This window comes from Anomaloglossus baeobatrachus, chromosome 1 (assembly GCF_048569485.1).
Source record: "Anomaloglossus baeobatrachus isolate aAnoBae1 chromosome 1, aAnoBae1.hap1, whole genome shotgun sequence".
NCBI classification, from domain to species: Eukaryota; Metazoa; Chordata; class Amphibia; order Anura; family Aromobatidae; genus Anomaloglossus; species Anomaloglossus baeobatrachus.
The window spans coordinates 631824059-631846674 of record NC_134353.1 but is presented as its reverse complement, the minus strand read 5'-3'; the positions used below and the strand labels follow the sequence as shown (position 1 = coordinate 631846674).

Here is a 22616-nt window from a genome sequence, read left to right as displayed (position 1 = left end):
CCCTTAGGAGCCCTGCCGTGCGCCCAAACAGTGGTCTGCTGCCACATATGAGGTATCAGCATACTCAGGACAAATTGCCCAACAAATTTTGCAGTCTATTTTATCCTGTTACCCCTGTAAAATTTAAAAAATTGAGCCAAAAATAACATTTTTTGTGGAAAAACAGTATTTTTTTGTTTTTACGGCTCAATGTATGAAGCACGTGAGGGTTCAAAGTGCTCATTACCCATCTAGATTTATGCCATGGGGGTATAGTTTCCAAAATGAGGCCACTTGTGGGGGAGCTCCATTGTTTAGGCACCTCAGGGGGTCTCCAAACACAACATGGCATCCACTAACTATTCCAGACAATTTTGCGTTTGAAAAGTCAAATGACGCTCCTTGCCTTCTGAGCCCCGCTGTGCGCCCAAACAATTGATTACCACCACATATGAGATATCTGTGTACTCAGGAGAAATTGCACCATACATTTTATGGTGCAATTTTTCCTGATAGCCTTGTAAAAAAAAAAGCTATCTGGTAGAAGTAACAATTTTGTGTTAATTTTTTTTTTTTTTATTTTCACGGCTCAACGTTATTAACTTTTGTGAAGCCCCCAGAGGTTCAAAGTGCTCACTAAACATCTAGATAAATTCCCTGAGGGGTCTAGTTTCCAAAATGGGGTCACTTGTGGGGGAGCTCCATTGTTTAGGCACCTCAGGGGGTCTCCAAACACAACATGGCATCCACTAACTATTCCAGACAATTTTGCGTTTGAAAAGTCAAATGACGCTCCTTGCCTTCTGAGCCCCGCTGTGCGCCCAAACAATTGATTACCACCACATATGAGATATCTGTGTACTCAGGAGAAATTGCACCATACATTTTATGGTGCAATTTTTCCTGATAGCCTTGTAAAAAAAAAAGCTATCTGGTAGAAGTAACAATTTTGTGTTAATTTTTTTTTTTTTTATTTTCACGGCTCAACGTTATTAACTTTTGTGAAGCCCCCAGAGGTTCAAAGTGCTCACTAAACATCTAGATAAATTCCCTGAGGGGTCTAGTTTCCAAAATGGGGTCACTTGTGGGGGAGCTCCATTGTTTAGGCACCTCAGGGGGTCTCCAAACACAACATGGCATCCACTAACTATTCCAGACAATTTTGCGTTTGAAAAGTCAAATGACGCTCCTTGCCTTCTGAGCCCCGCTGTGCGCCCAAACAATTGATTACCACCACATATGAGATATCTGTGTACTCAGGAGAAATTGCACCATACATTTTATGGTGCAATTTTTCCTGATAGCCTTGTAAAAAAAAAAGCTATCTGGTAGAAGTAACAATTTTGTGTTAATTTTTTTTTTTTTTATTTTCACGGCTCAACGTTATTAACTTTTGTGAAGCCCCCAGAGGTTCAAAGTGCTCACTAAACATCTAGATAAATTCCCTGAGGGGTCTAGTTTCCAAAATGGGGTCACTTGTGGGGGAGCTCCATTGTTTAGGCACCTCAGGGGGTCTCCAAACACAACATGGCATCCACTAACTATTCCAGACAATTTTGCGTTTGAAAAGTCAAATGACGCTCCTTGCCTTCTGAGCCCCGCTGTGCGCCCAAACAATTGATTACCACCACATATGAGATATCTGTGTACTCAGGAGAAATTGCACCATACATTTTATGGTGCAATTTTTCCTGATAGCCTTGTAAAAAAAAAAGCTATCTGGTAGAAGTAACAATTTTGTGTTAATTTTTTTTTTTTTTATTTTCACGGCTCAACGTTATTAACTTTTGTGAAGCCCCCAGAGGTTCAAAGTGCTCACTAAACATCTAGATAAATTCCCTGAGGGGTCTAGTTTCCAAAATGGGGTCACTTGTGGGGGAGCTCCATTGTTTAGGCACCTCAGGGGGTCTCCAAACACAACATGGCATCCACTAACTATTCCAGACAATTTTGCGTTTGAAAAGTCAAATGACGCTCCTTGCCTTCTGAGCCCCGCTGTGCGCCCAAACAATTGATTACCACCACATATGAGATATCTGTGTACTCAGGAGAAATTGCACCATACATTTTATGGTGCAATTTTTCCTGATAGCCTTGTAAAAAAAAAAGCTATCTGGTAGAAGTAACAATTTTGTGGTAATTTTTTTTTTTTTTATTTTCACGGCTCAACGTTATTAACTTTTGTGAAGCTCCCAGAGGTTCAAAGTGCTCACTAAACATCTAGATAAATTCCCTGAGGGGTCTAGTTTCCAAAATGGGGTCCCTTGTGGGGGAGCTCCATTGTTTAGGCACCTCAGGGGGTCTCCAAACACAACATGGCATCCACTAACTATTCCAGACAATTTTGCGTTTGAAAAGTCAAATGACGCTTCTTGCCTTCTGAGCCCTGCCGTGCGCCCAAACAATTGATTTCCACCACATAAAAGATATCGGTGTACTCAGGAGAACACGCACAATTAATTTTATGAAGCATTTTTTCCTGATACCCTTGTGAAAATGCTAAATTTTATGGCTAAAGTAACATTTTTGTGTAAAAAAGTTAAATTTTCATTTTTTCTTTCTACATTGCTTTGGTTGCTGTGAAGCTCCTAAAGGGTTAATAAACTTCTTGGATGTGGTTTTGAGCAGAGTGAGGGGTGCAGATTTTAGAATGGGGTCACTTTTGGGTATTTTCTGTCACCTAGGCCTCTCAAAGTCACTCCAAATGTGATGTGGTACCTATAAAAATTTTTTTTGTAAATTTTGTTGGAAAAATGAAAAATTGCTGATGAACTTTGAACCCTTCTAACTTCCTAACGAAATTTTTTTTTTTTTCGAAAATGGCGCTGATGTAAAGCAGACATGTTGGAAATGTTATTTAGTAACTATTTTGTGTGACATATCTCTCACATTTATGGGCATAAAATTTCAAATTTTGAAAATTGCAAAATTTTCAAAATTTTCGCCAAATTTTCGAAATTTTCACAAATAAACGCAAAACATATCGGCCTAAATTTACCACTGACATAAAGTATAATATGTCACGAAAAAACAATGTCAGAATCGCCAGGATCCGTTGAAGTGTTCCAGAGTTATAACCTGTCAAAGTGACACTGGTCAAAATTGCAAAAAATGGCCGGGTCTTTAAGGTGAAAACAGGCTGGGGGCTGAAGGGGTTAATAAAGGAAAAGAAAAAAAAGTAAGTGTAAATAGGGTTATTAATAAGGCATCTAAAGGTGTGACGAAATGCAAAGTTAAATAGTGTTGTTGCTGCAAAATTATTGATTATGTTGTAAACATAATCAAGTCAAATAGTACAGTTGAAATCGTCCAAATCAAGAACTGAAATGCAACAGCGATTTTATCATTTATGTCACTGACTGTGATCTGCAATAAGTGGGTTGTACAACACAGACCCTACTCTCCAGAATGAATGGCCACAGGCATAATGCAAAAAAATGGCTTTTTAAAACATAGTTTATCTAGACATCTTATGATTAAACACAATAAAATGTTTAATATACGAGTCACTTCGGTGGAACAAATACCACCAGAGACACAAAATTGCATTGGCACTTTAAACTGCGAGGAATCTTTCTGGATATACAAACTTCAGTGTCTGTATCCAGATGGTTTAAAAAAAAAAAAGTTTATTTTTTTTCTCCAAATTTTTTTTCTTCTTTTCGCTTATTATGTATTTACTCTCTCTATAGGTTTCCATGTGTAATAAGCACGCCTTACATGTGTATTTTTTATGTGTTATTGGTGTTTTATGTTTAGATTTGTTTAGCTTAGAAAAAAAGACGTCTCAGAGGAGATCTCATTTATAAGTATAGATACATGTGTGGTCAATATAAAGGACTGGCACATGATAGTCCTTCCAAAGACAATGCTAAGGACCAGGGGGCATACACTGCGAGAGGAAGAAAAGCGATTCCGGCAGCTAAATAGGAAAGGGTTCTTTACAGTTAAGGGGCATTTACACGCTGCGACATCGCTAACGATATATCGTCGGGGTCACGGTGTTTGTGACGCACATCCGGCGTCGCTAGCGACATCGCAGCGTGTGACACCTATGAGCGACCTTAAACAATCGCAAAAGAGGCAAAAATCGTTGGTCTGTGACACGTCGTTCATTTACAAAAATTGTTGTCTGGTCAATAGTGAGGTTGTTCGTCGTTTCTGCAGCACCACACATCGCTATGTCTGACACCGCAGGAACGACAAACATCTCCTTACCTGCGTCCACTGGCAATGAGGAAGGAAGGAGGTGGGCAGCATGTTCCGGCCGCACATCTCCGCCCCTCCTCTGCTATTGGGCGGCCACTTAGTGACGCCGCAGTAACGTCGCTATGATGCCGAACGCACCTCCCCCTTGAAGGAGGGATTGTTCAGCGGTCACAGCGATGTCGCTGAAAAGGTATGTGCGTGTGACGCTGCCGTAGTGATCATGTTCGCTATGGCAGCGATCACCAAATGTCGCACGAACGACGGGGGCGGGTGCTATCGCTAGCGATATCGCAGTGTGTAAAGCACCCTTTAGAGCAGTCAGACTGTGGAATGCCCTACCACAAGAGGTAGTAATGGCAGACACTATAACAACTTTTAAAAAAGGGCTGGATGATTTCCTCAGTACACACAACATTGTTGGTTGTAAGTGATTTAGTGACAAAATGTATAATTGGTGGAAGAAGGTTGAACTAGATCAGAGGTCTCAAACACGCGGCCCCTGAGGCTGCTTTTTGCGACCCGCAGACCCTGTAACGATCACAGCTCTATGCTGGGAGCCGGCGCCGGCAGGCACAATACAGTTGAATCATTTGCGGGGCCACGCACAGGAGCTGTCTGCACTACATCAATGGATGACGCAGCCAATCAGATGCAAGGAGGTGATGTCGCTGTATGATGTCACCTCCTTGCATCTGATTGGTCATTGGTATAGTGCTCAGAGCTCCTCTGCGCGGCATCACAAATAATTCAACTATACCTGCCGGCGCCGGCTCCCTGCTTAGAGCTCCGATCGTCACGGGGTCTGCAGGCTGCAAACAGCAGGCATGTGCCCACGAGCAGGACCCGCTGTATCCTGGATGCGGCAGGTCCTGACTGCGGGGCCACGAGTCTCCTCCGCAGGAGAATATAGAGACCGCAGCTGCTCATACCCACTATCAGGGTTCGGGCCGCTGTGGTCTCCTCGCTGTATTCTTAGTACGGAGGACACTTGCGACCTTGAAAGCCGCACCGCAGGTCAGTGTTTGCTGCAGGCCGCACACGCACAGTGGATGGAATTTCTAGAAATCCCATCCACTCTGCTTGTACTGTACAGCCCAGCGCTTTGGACGCAGCTGAAACATGGTGCCTCCAAAACGTTGCAAACACTGATCAGCTTGCAGCCCTGAGGGAACGGGGGAAAGGTGAGAAAATTTATTTTCTTTTGGTGTCTGAGAAAAGCGGCATAATAGGGGACAAGGATGAGGGCACCAGGATGGGCACAATACTAGAAGGATGTGCAGAATACTAGAAGGATGGGCAGAATACTAGAAGGATGGGTACAATACTAGAAGGATGGGCACAATACTAGAAGGATGGGCACAATACTAGAAGGATGGGCAGAATACTACTAGGATGAGCACAATACTACAAGGATGGGCACAATACTACAAGGATGGGCACAATACTACTGGGCAGAATACTACAAGGATGGACACAATACTACAAGGATGGGCACAATACTACAAGGATGGGCACAATACTACAAGGGTGGGCACAATACTACAAGGATGAGCACAATACTACAAGAATGTGCACAATACTTCAAGGGTAGGCACAATTCTACAAGGATGGACACAATACTACAAGGATGGGCACAATACTACAAGGATAGACACAATGCTAGAAGGATGGATATGAGGATGGACACAATACTACAAGGATGGGCATGAGGATGGACACAATACTACAAGGATGGGCATGAGGATGGATACAATACTACAAGGATGGGCATAGTACTACAAGGCACAAGGATAGACAATACTACAAGGATGGGCACAATATTACAAGGATGGGCAGAATACTACATGGCACAAGGATGAGCACAATACTACAGGGCACAAGTATGGACAATACTACAAGGATGGGCACAATACTACAGGGCACAAGTATGGACAATACTACAAGGATGGGCACAATACTACAGGGTACGAGGATGGGCACATTACTACAGGGCACAAAAATGGGCACATTACTCAGGGTACAAGGAAGGTGCACATCACTATAGGGCACAAGGATGGGAGACATTACTTCAGGGGGCAAGATGGGGACATTACTACAGAGGACAAGGATGGGGGACATTATTACAGGGCACAAGGATGGGGACACTGCTACAGAATGGGGGACATCACTACAGAACACAAGGATGTGCATATTATACAGCACACAAGGGGGACATTACTACAAGATGACTGTATGATGCTGCTAATTGTAAAACAATATTAGAAGAAGGGGATAAAATGTAAAAAACTATTCAAAATAAAGCATGACTTTTTTTGCCGTTAAAAATTATATATATATAACTAAACAAAAAAGTGCACGTTTGTTATAATCAAGCAAAAAAATGTTCCAAATAGTGATCCAAAGGTGTATAGAAAAAACTATGGAATCATTAAAACTGTCACTTTGTCCTGCAAGGAATGCGGCCCCCCCCTCAATTTTTTTTCTATGTGCGGCCCATTCCCACAGCTGAGTTTGAGACCCCTGAACTAGATGGATCTAGGTCTCTTTTCAACCTATGTAAACTATGTCAAAAATACTTTGCAAATGTCAAAATTTAGGAGTTACGGTACTTATCCTCTTCCCTGAGTGACTATTACCTTTTATAGGTTTCCATTTGTAATATGCATGTCTTTTATGTGAATTGTATGTGTAATTGGTTCTTTTTTATGTCAAATATACTTTGCATATGTTAAAATTCAGCATTTTTTTTATCCTCTTCCCTGATGGCATTTTAATGGGTGTGTGCTCCAAAAAGGATATCCTCCCCCAGTATGAACCTGCTCTCTTACCACTTTAAAACCCTTATATACCTGAGTCCTGCTTTTTGAAAGAGGATATTTTATGTAATGTTTTCATGGTTTATACCTGATGACGGCATTTTCATGCTGAAACACGTACTAATCGCCTGTACAGTAGCAATAAAAATACAAATACTCATCTTTCCAACTGCCTCTGGATCTTCCTTCTCATCTCCGGGAGATCCGCACCAAAGTCTTTTTTCTGATCTACTCTATCAAGTACCTCAAAAAAACTCATCAGAAACAACCATTAGCCAACAAAAGGTCGAATAGCAAATGCACTACTAGGATGACATTGTAGTTTGCGAGTGGTTTCTTCATCAGTATTCTGCACCTGTGTTGCCCGCGTCTTCATCATGGGGGGCATGCGGCATTTGCTATTTGACCTTTTGTTGGCTAATGGCTGTTTCCGGTTGGGGGGGGGGGGTTTAAACTTTTTTGAATTTATGTCCTTTTCTGTGAATCATTTTGGAATGTAGTTTAAAGACTTGTGAGCATAAGGACCCTTGACGCTGGATTATAGTCTTGTGTATTTTGGCCAAAATATATACCAATACCTTATATTTATTAATTATGATTTTGTATCATTTTTTAATAGCACATTTTTATGCAGGATACAGCTAGGCCCATTGGGATGTCTGTCCTGTGGGGTGCTGTAGCTCTGGCGTCCCTGCACCCCTCGCTCTTCTCCCCTAGTGGAAAAGTGTCTTACGTTCTACTTCCAAGGAATGATGTGCTTTCCCTTTAAGCTAAGGGCAGTGGCGCGTATGCCTAGGAGTGCTTCTGGAGGACCTGTACCGCGAACACAGGCCCCAGGAGGTTGAAACAGGAAGAAGCCACGTGCTCGTTTTGATTTTGACAAAAGAAATGTTGGAGACTCCCCAAATGTATGGAGAAAGGGGCTGTGGTATGATAAGACCAAGGTAAATGCTATGTCTGGCGCCAAACCACCCCAGCATCTCTAATTGGTTGCAGTCAGACAGCGCCACTAGCGTCTGTGACCGCTTGTCATACTGCAACCAATCAGAGGCGCCGTGTCAATGTTTAGATCGATATAAAAATAAATAAATAAAAAAATTGGCGCAGGGTCACCCCATATTATGATACCCAGCACAAATAAAGCATACGGCTACAGTTTGCAGCCCCCAGCCGTGCACTTATCTTGGCTGTGTATCAAAATAGAAGGAACACCATTGCGGCGCTTTTTTTTTTTTATTTAAATAAATAATTTAAAAAAATGGCATGAAGTCCCTCCAATTTTGATACCCAGCCATGATAAAGCTGATAGCTGGAAGCTGGTATTCTCAGGCTAGGGAGGCCCATGGTTATTGGTGCCCCTAGCCTAAAAATAGCAGCCTGCAGCTGCCCAAGATTGTAGCATCACTTAGATGCGACAATCACGGAACTTTGCCCAGCTCATCCGAACTGTCCCAGTGCAGTGGTAATCAGGGTAATAAGGGGTTATTAACAGCTAACTGCTGCCACTAAGCTGTAGATTAGCATTGGGAGGCATCTATGTTATAGTAGTAATATTATGCAGGCTGTCAACCACCCAGGAAGACTAGAGAGGACTGTTCATATGGAAGAGATACTAAGCCATACTAGTCCTGCAAAAGCAATGCTTCATATTAAAAGTTGATTTTTCAAACACTGCAGTGTTTATAATTTACATGAAAAAAATGAACAGATTAAAGGGAATTGGTCACCAGGCTTTCCCCATGGAAAATAAAGACAACATGTTTCAGCCCTCTGTCACAGCATTCTTGTATGGTGTAAATATGTCCCCTATACTCTAAGTAATACACAAAAAAGAGATTTTATTATATACTGAATGAGGGGGTAGTCAGGTCTGATGGGTGTTTCTTGTCTTGATCCAGACCCTCTTCTCTTTTTGTGATCATCCTCCTTCCATCCTCCATGTGGATGAAATGTCCTATGTCATCCACATAGTCTTCCCATCACACTCCTGTGCAGGCACCCTTCTCTCTGCCCTGTTGGGGGCAAAGCAAAGTACTGTAGCATACAGGGGTGGAACGATCGCGGTCACAAGGGGCCCGCCTGCACAAACCCGTGCTTTAGCTGGATGTGCTTCCCGTGGCGCACATCCCGCTGAAATGCAACGTGGTGCAGAAACCCGTTGGGTCCCTCCATTTCGATACACGCTGTCAGCCAAACAGGAGCTGGTAGCTTTTGTTGGCGTCACCATGACTGAAGCGGCGTATGACAATGATGTCATATGTTGCCATAGAATGGAAGCCAATGAAGGCTGCTGACTACTGCAGGCTGGCTATAGAGGAGGACATGCAACGTGGGAGCTGGGGAGGTGGCGAGTACAGTATATACCAGGAGAGGGACAGTATATACCGTGACAGGCCCAGGAGAGGAACATATACACAAGGAGAGGAGCAGTATATACCAGGAGGTGTCCAGGAAAGGAACATACATAGCAAAAGAGGGACAGTATATACCAGTAGGAGAACAGTATATACCAGGAATAATCCAGGAGAGGAACATATATACCAGGAGGGGGACAGTATCTTTCACAGCACGCTGGTTTTTAAAATTATTTATTTAAATAATTTAAAATAGAAATCTGCATGCAGTTCCTCTTATTTTGATACACAGCAAAAATAAGTGCACGGCTGGGGGCTGAAACCTGCAGCTGTATGTTTTATCTGTGCTGGGTATCATAATATGGCGGGACCTTACACCAATTTTTTTTATTTATTCATTTTTATACCACGATAGTGAACCGCAGACAGAGTCTACGATCGCAAGAAGTCAGACACTCTGTCACACAGGTTGGTGGTGTGTCTAACTGCAACCAATCACAGACACCAGGACTGCCGATGGGCGAGGGAAGCAGTGAATATGGATGAGCAATGATGAGAGGCCCCGGAATAAAAGTGAGCGTCCTGGAAGCAGTTACAGCAGCGCCGGACATTTGGTATGTATAGCGCGCTTGCTTTATTTTTCCTTTTTTTTTATTTACGAAGTTGCCGGACTTAGATCATTAGCCGGAGTTCCCTGAGAACTCCGGGCCCGTAACCAGGACCTGGATACCTTTGGAACCGCGCGGATTCAGACTTTTAAAGTCCAGGTTCGCCATCAGTAGTTTGAGAAGTTTGAGGGGGGGCAGTTTTTAAAATGGTGTATTTTCTGTTACATGGTGCCCTCAAAGTCAATTAAAATGTGATGTAGTCCCTAAAAAAATTGCAAATATTGTTTGAAAATTGATAAATGTATTTTTTATGTAAAGTACACCTTTGGTAAATGTTATTTATTAATGATTGTGCGTAGTTTAATCTGACCGACCTCAGCTGAGCACTCGGCTGACGTCTCTGACAGCTCTCAGCTGAGTCTGTGTGAGCAGACCTGTGTTTGTCTCCTCACACAGATGTAGCAGAGCTGAAGGTGCTCGCCCGCCTTTGGACTACGTCGGAGGGTTTTTTTTGGGTAATAAAGATGGAGTCCTAAATGTCCTGTTTTATGTCTAATAAAATATTTTTTTCTCTGTGTAGTTGTTTTATTTTACTGTTAAAATAACAGACAATCACAGACGCTGTTACAGAGTGGGCGTCTGTAAATGGATGCTGGAGTAATCTGAAACTAGCCCATACATTTTAACATCTAGAATGTATGGGCAGATTCCAGGTTACTTCAACAGCCAATCACAGACGCCCATTCTGCGTGACAGCATCTGTGATTGGCTGTCGGGTCCCTCACACATATAGTAGTGTAAAAATAAATAAATAATTTTAAAAAATGCCGTAGCGCTGTATTTTTGATTCTCAGCGCAGATAAAGCGGACGGCTACGGGCTGCCACCCGCATCTGCCTGGCTTTATTTTGGCTGGCAATCAAAATACAGGGAAGCCCATTCATTTTGTTTTTTTAATTATTAAAAAAAAATAATTAAAAAAAAATGCTTGGGCTCCCGCCATATTTTGATTGCCAGTCAGGTAAAACCAGGCAGCTGGGAACTGGGATTCTTAACATAGTAAGGCCTAAGCGTTCTTGGCCCCCCACGCTAGAAACTGCAGCCGCCCCTGAAAATGACGCATTGTTTCTTAGCGCCATTTCCAGGCGCTTTACCCAGTTTGTCCAACAGCCCTAATGGTGGTGGCATGGTGGGTAATAAAGGGGTTAATACCAGCTTTGTATTCACAGCTGGTACTGAGCCCGAAATTCATGGTGTCACGCCAAATTAGACATGGCCACCATGAATTTCTATTAAACACAACACATAGATTTTTTTTATTAGAAATAAAACAAAAAAAAACATTTAGAGACTCCATTTTTGTTATAAAAAAATCCTTAGTCTGACGTAGTCCACAGGGAGAGCAATGTCAGCTCTGCTTCATCGCTCTGTACAGACAAGCGTCTCTACAGAGTGAGAAGCAGGCTGATAATGAGGGTATGATTCCACTTGCGTATGACACTTGCGAGTCTCGCATCAGTATCACCCGGCATGGCGCACACTCTTCTAACAGGAGCGCCTCAGCAGGATGGAAATACATGCAACTGACACACTCCTGAAAGGAGAGTTATCGCCGTGCTGGGTGATACCGATGCAAGACTCGCAAAGTGACAGTCAAAGTTCAATTGAGTACGAGGCTAATTGACTTCGGTGAACCCTGATGTCAAAGCGAACAGGCCCGAAAAAATCTGAAAACTGCCGAGTGAATACCACCAGAAGTTACTGATCGGACCGAGAAGCAGAAGCGGCCGGGAGACAGCGGCTGAGCGGGTCTGCAGGACGCATCGCGGAACCTTTAAGTATAATCATAATCTTTTTTAGTAATGTGCTTTTTTTTACAGCCCTTGAACCCGAACTGTAACACGAGTTTCCCAGGAAAACTCGTGTTCGGGACCGTGTGCACGAACACTATGTGTTCGGTACGGACCCCGAACTTTACAGTTTAGGTTCGCCCATCATTACTCGCAATATAAATTCTTGTTGCCATTGCATGCCGTTGCCATGTAATAAATCTGATGAGGTGATATGTTTAATTATTGATCCCTGGTGGTTTATCTCCAAATAGTAATACCGTGGGTGTCAGCGAGACCCCATGGCCTATTGCCCTGGCTATTAATTTAACCACTTCCTTCCATAGTGCTTGAACTACTGGCCAAGTCCATTAGATGTGTATTAAACTGCCCAAGGATTCACATCCTCTAAAACAGGGGTCCTCAAGGGCCGCCAAGAGTGCATGTTTTCAGGGTCTCCTTAGTATTGCACAGGTGATAATTTAATCACCTGCACAGGTGATGATTCCAAAACTCATGCAATGCTAAGGAAATCCTGAAGACATGCACTGTTGGCGGCCCTTGAGAACTGGAGTTGGGGACCCCTGCTCTAAAACATTTGACATCCCCAGGTAGATGTTATGTAAAAAGGTTGGAACATGGTACGTTCTGTAAAAGAGCTTAAAGGAGGTCTCTGTCAGGGAGACTTGATTGCTTAGTTTCGAAATGTTATCATGACAGTGATACCAGCGACTCACCATCAGGGTAATCCTCAGATCAGCTTCCCATTGCTACAAGGGGGTCATATAGCCACCTTAGTTCAAATTCATGAGGAGACCATGCCTACTTTAAGGGTTTGTATAAAGTGAAATATTTGTTCTATTCTAAAAAATTCCAAGGATGGTGGGTTTTAGTGCTTAATAAATTTGTGTTTAGTGTAAAGACCTAATATTGAGGATAGTTGTTGAAAGTCTGTATATGTTTTTCTGTTTCCACCAATCATGGATTATTAAAGGGAACCTGTCAGGTGCAATATGCACCCAGAACCACGAGCAGTTCTGGGTGCATATTGCTAATCCCTGCCTAACCGTCCCTGTATACACTAGCATAGATAAAGGGATCTTTATAAAACGTATTTCTAAAGATCTTTTATCGTATGCTAATGAGCAAGGGCACTAGTCCCCTGGGCGTTAGTTCCCCTTGCTAGTCAGCTCCATTAGCATGTTAGCCCACCGCTGTGGGCGAGCTAACATAATAATGAATGTGCAGTTTCAGAGGATGATCTCACTTACCTCTCCACTGCCATCACTGCCCAACACTGGATTTCGGGTCAGTGCACATGACCCTGGTGTTTCAGTCATGCACACTACTTCAGTTTGACGCTAGGACGCGTACACCCGGCTTCATAGTGCGCATGACCAAAACTTCGTGGTCATACGCACAGAGCCAGAATCCAGTGTTGGACACAATGGCAGCGGAGAGGTGAGTGAGATCATCCTCTGACGCTGCACATTCATTAGCATGTTAGTACAACCACAGGGGCATGCTAACATGCTAATGGAGCGGGGACCGCCAACATGATTTCATGCAACTCCTCCTGTGCCAGTCAGCTGTCAGTGACAGCTTTTGGCACAGAACACTCACTGCCGGTTTACATGCAGTGACTGTTGAAAGCTATGACGGGCATAGCACGTCATGATTAGAGTATCGACACCTACTCATGATGTGCTATGTCCATCATTGGTCGTTAAGGGGTTAAGGGCATAAAAATGAAAAGGTAAAAAATTGCGAAATTTTCACTTTTTTTTTACAAATTTTGATATTTGCATAAATAAACACAAATCACATCAACCAAAATTTACCACTAACATGAAATACAATGTGTCACGAAAAAAAACAATCTCAGAATCACTGGGAAATTAAGCATTCCAGAATTATTACCTTATAAAGTGACACTGCTCAGAATTGTAAATTTTGGTCTGGTCAGGAAGGTGAAAACAGGCTTGAGAGTGAAGGAGTAAACATAGCAAATTGTAAATGCGTTTGTAAATTATTAATAACTGCTGCAGAAAAAAAAATGGATTGCACATGGATGAAAAAACATCCAAGTTTTCTGGATGAAACTTTGGCGATTTTTTTTATATGCTTATATGAACCTGATCTACCCTACTTCTCTTGCATAAAAGTCAGTAATAACAAATCAGAGGCTTTAATCATTTCTTGTTTAGGCCAAGATCTGGAAGAATAACATTCTTATGCAAAGCAATTCTTTCTTCTATATTCCATACCTGTGAAATACTGTGAAAACCCTTCTGCAGAGACTCTTTACAACTTTTAAAATACATTTTTTCCATTGGCTTCAGCTGTGTAGAGATCAATAGGAAATTATCAAGTTATATTTTGTCACATTAATATATTTATTCAATTTTTTATTTGAGGAGTACAACCAAGATTTTGGTTTACGGGTGATGCCAAGGAAGCTTTTTGATTAGTGATTAGTAAAAGTCACTGAAGTCGGTGAGTTACTGTTCACATATCTAATGTACTATGGATCCCAGCATAAGCTATAAATCTTGTTATGAACTGAAGCCATAGTACACGTGAATGGTCAAATAAAATGTATCATCACAAGATTCTTAGTTGATAAGTAATTAATGAAAACTGTATCAATATTGAAGACTTAAGCCCACTTTACACGTTGCAATTAGTTGTACAATCGCATTTGCGATGTGACACGCCCAGGTTGCATCCGGGATCTTATGAGATTGCACGTTGGTCGTTCATTTGCTGTCACACGTGCGTTAGTAGTCTATGTTAAATTGGTCAATTTTGTGTGCGATCCTTTAGATCATGTGTTCCGTGACGTATGCATTGGGCACCTTTTTTTTTTTTTATTTATTGACTTGACAAGTGTGTGTAATGTGTGGAGATGCGTTTTTACTATGTCATCTGCCGTTCAGCTCTGCTACATGGCCGCTGACAGCAGACATAGACAGCCATGTAGCAGAGCTGAATGGCAGATGACAGCAGACACAGACAGAGCCGCACTGTCAGAATGAACTCGGGTGAACCTCACCCGACTTCATTGTCATGCTGCGGCTCTGTCTGTGTCGCGTCCTGATTAGCGGTCACCTGTGAAGGACTCACCGGTGACCGCTAATCCCCCGAGTGACTGAAGTGTCCCCCTCTCTCTGATACTCACCGATCCCCGGCGTGGCACTGCACGGCATTCACACTGCTCCGGCGGCTTTTACTGTTTTGAAAAAGCCGGCCGCCCATTAAACAATTTCGTATTCCCTGCTTTCCCCGCCCACCGGCGCCTATGATTGGTTACAGTGAGACACGCCCCCACTATGAGTGACAGGTGTCACACTGCACCCAATCACAGCAGCCGGTGGGAGTGTCTATACTGTGTAGTGAAATAAATAATTAAATAATTAAAAAAAACGGCGTGCGGTTCCCCCCATTTTTAAAACCAGCCAGATAAAGCCATACGGCTGAAGGCTGGTATTCTCAGGATGGGGAGCTCCACGTTATGGGGAGCGCCCCACCCTAACAATATCAGCCAACAGCCGCCCAGAATTGCCGCATACATTATATGCGACAGTTCTGGGGCTGTACCCGGCTCTTCCCGATTTGCCCTGGTGCGTTGGCAAATCGGGGTAATAAGGAGTTATTGGCAGCCCATAGCTGCCAATAAGTCCTAGATTAATCATGTCAGGCGTCTATGAGACACCTTCCATGATTAATCTGTAAATTACAGTAAATAAACACACACACGCCCGAAAAAATCCTTTATTAGAAATAAAAACACACACATATACCCTTGTTCACCACTTTAATCAGCCCCAGCCGTATGGCTTTATCTGGCTGGTTTTAAAAATGGGGGGAACCGCACGCCGTTTTTTTTAATTATTTAATTATTTATTTCACTACACAGTATAGACACGCCCACCGGCTGCTGTGATTGGGTGCAGTGTGACACCTGTCACTTAGAGTGGGGGCGTGTCTCACTGTAACCAATCATAGGCGCCGGTGGGCGGGGAAAGCAGGGAATACGAAATTGTTTAATGGGCGGCCGGCTTTTTCAAAACAGTAAAAGCCGCCGGAGCAGTGTGAATGCCGTGCAGCGCCGGGGATCGGGGATCGGTGAGTATATGAGAGAGGGGGATAGACTGACATGGACAGAGAGTGAGGGACAGAGATAGTGACTGACTGACAGAGATTAGTTAATGACAGACATTGTGAGGCGCTTCAGAACGCAGCTTTTCAGCTGCGCTCTGAAGCGGACCTTTTTTAAGCTGCGGTGCAGAGCGCACACCTGCGCACATAGCATCAGCCACCAAAATCATATGAGGGATGTCACACGTTACAATTCACTAGGTTCATGCAACAAAACGCTCAATTCTAGAGAATGATACGATGTGTTTGCGATCAACGGTTTTGCGTTCAATCCTGATCGCACGTAGATGTCACACGCAGATACCTCACAAACGATGCCGGATGTGCGTCACTTACAACTTGACCCCAACGACGGATTGTGAGATATATTGAAGCGTGTGTAGTGGGCTTTACTAAAGTATCTAGTTAAGAAAAAACATGTATGAAAATCTGTGAAAAAGATGTACATAGTATTTGAGATGTGGCACTGGGCAGCTTCGTAAAACACCATACTGCAACATATGAACTTTATATAGGACAATTAAAAAAATGTATGCATAAAATTCACATTCAATGGTTTTGTTTTTATTCTTTTCCATGGTATTCATTGAATTTATTTATAGAACTGCTGTTTGGTGGTATTTTGATAAAATTGCAAGAAAAATATGTAATAGTATTGTGACCAAATAAGCATGTTTGTAGACCCAATGTGGCACAGTCTAAAAAAATAAATAAAAAAATCCCTTAGCAATAAATTCAAAACAACTTATAGCAACCAATTACAGCTTAACTTTAATTGTACCAGGTCATTTTAAGAAATCAAAACGCAGCTGTCCTTGATAAGCAACAAATATTATAATTAGAGATGGGCAAACCCGCAGATGTTCAGGTCCGCTCAGACTCTAAAAAAAAACCAAACAAAAAAAACAGGTCGGGACCAGTCTTGCACCCAAACATCTGCCCGGACACCAGACCCCATATAAGTCTACGGGGACCAGAACATTATGCTGTAAAATGTTGGTATAAAGGGCTAGGGGGATTAGAGAAGGACAGTTATACTTACAAAGTCTTCTGCACGGCTGTGATACTACTTCCGGGTCCACTCATTAACCCTTGTACATATTCACTGCTTCCCCCCGCCCCCATTGGTCCCAGCACCCATGATTGGTTGCAGTCAGACCACACTCCCACAATGTGTGACAGTGTCTGTGATTGGTTGGAATCACGCACGGTGTCTGCGTCCCTACAGTGGTGTAAAAATAAATAAATAAATTTGTGTAGGGTCCCCTCATATTGTGATACCCAGGTTCGACGTAATCCACATGAGGTCCCACGACAATCCCGACTCTGCTACATACTGAAGCCACAGCGCGCGGACACATTACAGGACATCACTGCAAGCTGTGAGCGGTGATGTCACTGAATTTAACTGTGGTCACGGATGGAGGTTTTAATAGTACTCAAGTCACCTCACTGAACTCACTTCAAATTAACTCACTCAGTTCAATGAGACCTGCATCTACTGGCAGAAAACCTATGGGGTTTTTTTCTGCCAAGAGATGCAGATTTGGTGCAGCAATTTGTTATATATATTCTAGCACCAAATCTACATCTCTTGCCAAATTTTTGCACCAATACTGCATCTTTTGGCATTGTGATGCGGTGTTGCTGCAATTCTTTTGACAGGAGATGTAGGTTTGGTGCAAGAATTTGGTGCATAAATTCCAGCACCAAATCTGAATCTCTTGGCACAAAAAAATGGTTTTGACACAGTTTCAGTGCAGTTTTCTGCCAGGAGATGTAAATTTGGTGTTGAAATGTCTGCACCAGATTTCTGCACCAAATTTGCATCTCCTGGCAGAAAACTGCATCGAAACTGCATCAAAACCCTTTCTGTGCGTTATTTTTACAAGAGATGTAGATTTTTTGCTGGAATTACACCAAATTCCTGCACCAAATCTGCATGTTCTGGAAAAAAAACACCAACATCGCATCAAAAACCCAGAAGATAAATCATAACAATGAGGGCAAGATGTGACATCATATCAAACATTATGTAGAGACTACACCCTGACAACATTTATGCATACTGGGAGAACCAAGGGGAAGCGTAGTCATGGTCACAAAACAGACCAATGGGTAAAGAATTGAATCAGCACAACTTCTTTGCAAAAATATAACAAAGTGTTTATTTAAATAGGTCATATAGCAAAAAAGTGACATATAGTATATAATTCCAACAATACATAGAACAAAGATCAGGCTCATAAGGGTGTCACAGATGAAAAGCACATGGGTCCACATCCCATACGGGGAATATGATCAAAATAACTGATGCCATGACCCAGAAAAACCCCAGAAAAAGTCAGTACTCACCAAGAGATCACATCACATGGTACATCCCATATCAGATTATATACAGAATATTATCATATAAGCCACAGAGCTGCAGTTATACATATGGGAAATAATGTATCTGGGGGTAGGTCATGGACTACAGTGGTAGTTCAGAACAAACGGGTAAATGTAAGAAACATCATAACATAACTATTTAAAGCCCGTCATGAACTTACCCATAATGGTCAGTGGAACCCGAGAAAAACGTGCCCCGAAGCGCACGTTTTGTTGTATTCTTCGGGGGGCCGTGGTGTGATGTATGGAGCACTGTACCACGTTTAAATAGCCCGCTTATGCGATCAGCTTGCCAGCCATTGGTCGCGTGCATGGCGGGACTGCAACAGAGGTCCGCGTCATCGGGTACTCCAGGAAATGACGCTTTTCCTGTGTCGTCATACAGGATGCGCGCGTCATGCCGTGTGGAGGCCGGCCGACGCGAACATGAATGGAGTGCCACCGCATACGCGTACCGCTGCCGCGGCCATTTTGGAGATGGGTAAACGGAAGGGCAAAATGTAAAGGTAAAAGGACAGCACATATATCCATAAGGTATATAGGCGCAACTATATGTAGAGATCCATAATCCGCATGTGGATGTAGTGCAAAGGCACCCATCGTAGCTGTTAATATACAGAGTGCATAGACAAATAAGGGTGCACCAGAACACACACCCCCTGCGTTCAAATGAATAAACTACAGTCACATAAAACATAAGAAACCGGACAAATGCTCATAAAAAATGAAAAGGGATTGTCTGAAAGGACTCACAATCAGGAGGTAAACAGTGCAGAAGCATCCACCACAGAAACCACATATAGCGGAGGATGAGACTGCACATGCATAACCGATAAAGATACATCCCCCCCCTCCTAATATGCGCCGATATATCTCACAGATATAGGAACGTGTAGCATCGGATTACATAGGTGTGTAAATATAAACATGTGGAGTCCTTTCTTCCATATCCTCTCCCATTATTCCTTCCTCAGTATGTCTAGGGGCAGGATATATAGCCAATTGGTATTACAGATCCATATGGGTTCATGCTTCATATATCCAAAAACTGGCATATCCAAAAGTCCTAAAAGGAGATATAACCCCATCAGATGATAATCCAAAAGACGGAAGATGTACGGACGTGGTAAGACGAACCTGTAAAGTTTAAACAAACAAAAACAGAAAAGAAAAACACATACACACCAACATTAGTAAAAATGTTTAGAAAGGACAACGAGGCAATAAAGTGAGTCCAAGGAAGCTACATTATAACCTAAAACTAGGTTCGGAGGAAGTCATAGGAAAGGAGAGAAGGATAACTTCTCATTAAGTCCGCCGGGTGACATAGTACCCAAAGTGCCAATCCATCTGCACTCAAGACGTGCCAGCGCCTGTTGGTAGTTGCCACCCCTTGAGCCCAGATGGAGTTTGTCAATGGCCCGCACCCTGAAAGATGCAGAGTTACAATTGTGGTGCATCTTGTAATGTCGGGGGATAGTTCTAAGGAAGTCCAGATCATCCACCTCTCTTGCTGCTAGGATGTCCCTGACGTGCTCGCGTGTACGGACACGTAATTGTCGAGTTGTCAGGCCGACATATGGCAGTTTGCATCCACATTTAGCCAGATAGATAACATGATCTGTGCTGCAAGAGATATACTGTCTGATCATGAACTCCCTAACCCCATCTGCCGACGTAAAGGAGAAAGCTCTCTCAATATTCTTACAAGCTACGCATGAGCCGCAGGGGAAACAACCCCACCTTGGTTTCCCGATGTTAAAGGGGAGGGTATCCCGGTGGACGTAGTGGCTATGCACCAAAATATCTCGCAAGTGCTTCCCCCTCCTCGCTGTCATGAGGGGATGATCCGAAAGGGCATTTGCCAGTATGGGTTCGGTTTTTAATACAGACCAATGCTTATCGAGAATGCGTCTGATCTACCCCCACTGGTTATTGTAGGTGGATATAAACCTAATTGGTGCAATATTAATCTCCCTTTTACTCGGTATAGACAAAAGTTGGTTTCTGGAGGTGGCTATGGCCCTGGAGTAGCCCTGCTTAATGCTGCGTGAACTGTATCCTCTGCTCCTGAATCACTGGGAAAGGTCTTTAGCCTGTGAATCAAAAAATTGGCCAGAGGAGCATATCCTTTTGATCCTCAAAAACTGTCCCACAGGGACAGCCTTGATGATTGAGGCTAAATGAGAGGATGATGCATGTAACAGGCTGTTTACTGACGTCTCCTTCCGAAAGACATCGGTGTGAACAGACCTGTCAGGTTGGACAAGAATCTTAATGTCCAAAAAGTCCATAGTCTCTGTATTACTCCTGAAGGTCATCCTGATATTACGGTCATTAGAGTTCAAAACGGAAAAGAAAGACTGAAGTTCAAGGTCGGTTCCCCCCCAAATCAAAAGTACATCGTCAATATAACGTAACCAGCACTGCAAATGGGAAGCGGCGCAGGCGCCATCGCCGAAAATCTCCCTCTCCCAGTAGCCCAGGAAGAGATTTCCGTACGATGGCGCGCACGCCGCGCCCATTGCAGTGCCGCGCTTCTGGAGGAAGAACCGATCCTTGAAAAGAAAAAAGTTCTGTGGTGGATGCTTCTGCACTGTTTGCCTCCTGATTGTGAGTCCTTTCAGACAATCCCTTTTCATTTTTTATGAGAATTTGTCCGGTTTCTTATGCTTTATGTGACTATAGTTTATTCATATGAACGCAGGGGGTGTGTGTTCTGGTGCACCCTTCGTTGTCTATGCACTCTGTATATTAACAGATACGATGGGTGCCTTTGCACTACATCCACATGCGGATTATGGATCTCTACATATAGTTGCGCCTATATACCTTATGGATATATGTGCTGTCCTTTTACCTTTACATTTTGCCCTTCCTCTTACCCATCTCCAAAATGGCCGCGGCAGCAGTGCGCGTGCGCGTTGGCACTCCATTCATGTTCGCGTCGGTCGGCCTCCACACGGCATGACGCGCGCATCCTGTGTGACGACACAGGAAATGCTCACGTCATTTCCAGGAGTGCCCGATGACGCGGACCTCTGTTGCAGTCCCGCCCTGCACGCGACCAATGGCTGGCAAGCTGGTCACATAAGCGGGCTATTTAAACGTGGTACAGTGCTCCAAACATCACACCACGGCCCCCCGAAGAAGACAACGAAACGTGCGCGTCGGGGCACGTTTTTCTTGGGTTCCACTGACCATTATGGGTAAGTTCATGACGGGCTTTAAATAATTATGTTATGATGTTTCTTACATTTACCCGTTTGTTCTGAACTACCACTGTAGTCCATGACCTACCCCCAGATACATTATGTCCCATATGTATAACTGCAGCTCTGTGGCTTATATGATAATATTCTGTATATAATCTGATATGGGATGTACCATGTGATGCGATCTCTTGGTGACTACTGACTTTTTCTGGGGGTTTTCTGGGTCATGGCATCAGTTATTTTGATCATATTCCCCGTATGGGATGTGGACCCATGTGCTTTTCATCTGTGACACCCTTATGAGCCTGATCTTTGTTCTATGTATTGTTGGAATTATATACTATATGTCACTTTTTTGCTATATGACCTATTTAAATAAACACTTTGTTATATTTTTGCAAAGAAGTTGTGCTGATTCAATTCTTTACCCATTGGTCTGTTTTGTGACCATGACTACGCTTCCCCTTGGTTCTCCCAGTATGCAAAAACCCAGAAGATGCAGTATTGTGGTGTGTACATTTCAGCATCATATCTGCATCTCTTGGCAAAAATATGTGTTTACATGTGTTTTTTTTGCCAAAAGATGCAGATTTGGTGCAAGAATTTGTTATATAAATTTCAGCACCAAATCTGCATGTCCTGGCAAAATATCACATCAAAAGGGCATGAGTTTTCTTGCATTTTTTTTGCCAATAGATGCAGATTTGGTGCAGGAATTTGGTGTATATATTTCAGCAACAAAAATGCAGTTTTCTGCCAGGAGATGCTGGTCTCATTGAACTGAATGAGTTCACCTGAGCTGTGGTCACTGAGTTCACCTGCGGTCACAGGTCGGTTAACACTACGTCCGGGCAGCTCATTAACCCTCATACATATTCACTGCTTCCCCCGCCCACCATCAGTCCCTGTGTCTGTGACTGATTGCAATCAGACTGCGCTCCCACCGTGTGACAACGTCTGAAATTAATTGGAATGACACACACTGTCTACGTCCCTATAGTGGTGTAAATATAAATAATTAAATTGGTGTAAGGTCTCCATATTGTGATACCCAG

At 43.1% G+C, this 22616-nt stretch overlaps 1 protein-coding gene across 1 annotated transcript in view; it reads right to left on the bottom strand.

Annotated features, from left to right (window-relative positions):
• RNF212B (ring finger protein 212B) overlaps window positions 1-22616 on the bottom strand; it is a 111686-nt gene that overhangs the window by 29987 nt on the left and 59083 nt on the right. Inside the window, exon 4 of the mRNA XM_075352643.1 lies at window positions 14062-14136. Coding sequence (XP_075208758.1) covers window positions 14062-14136 — 75 coding nt within the window. The remainder of the gene's footprint in view (window positions 1-14061; window positions 14137-22616) is intronic.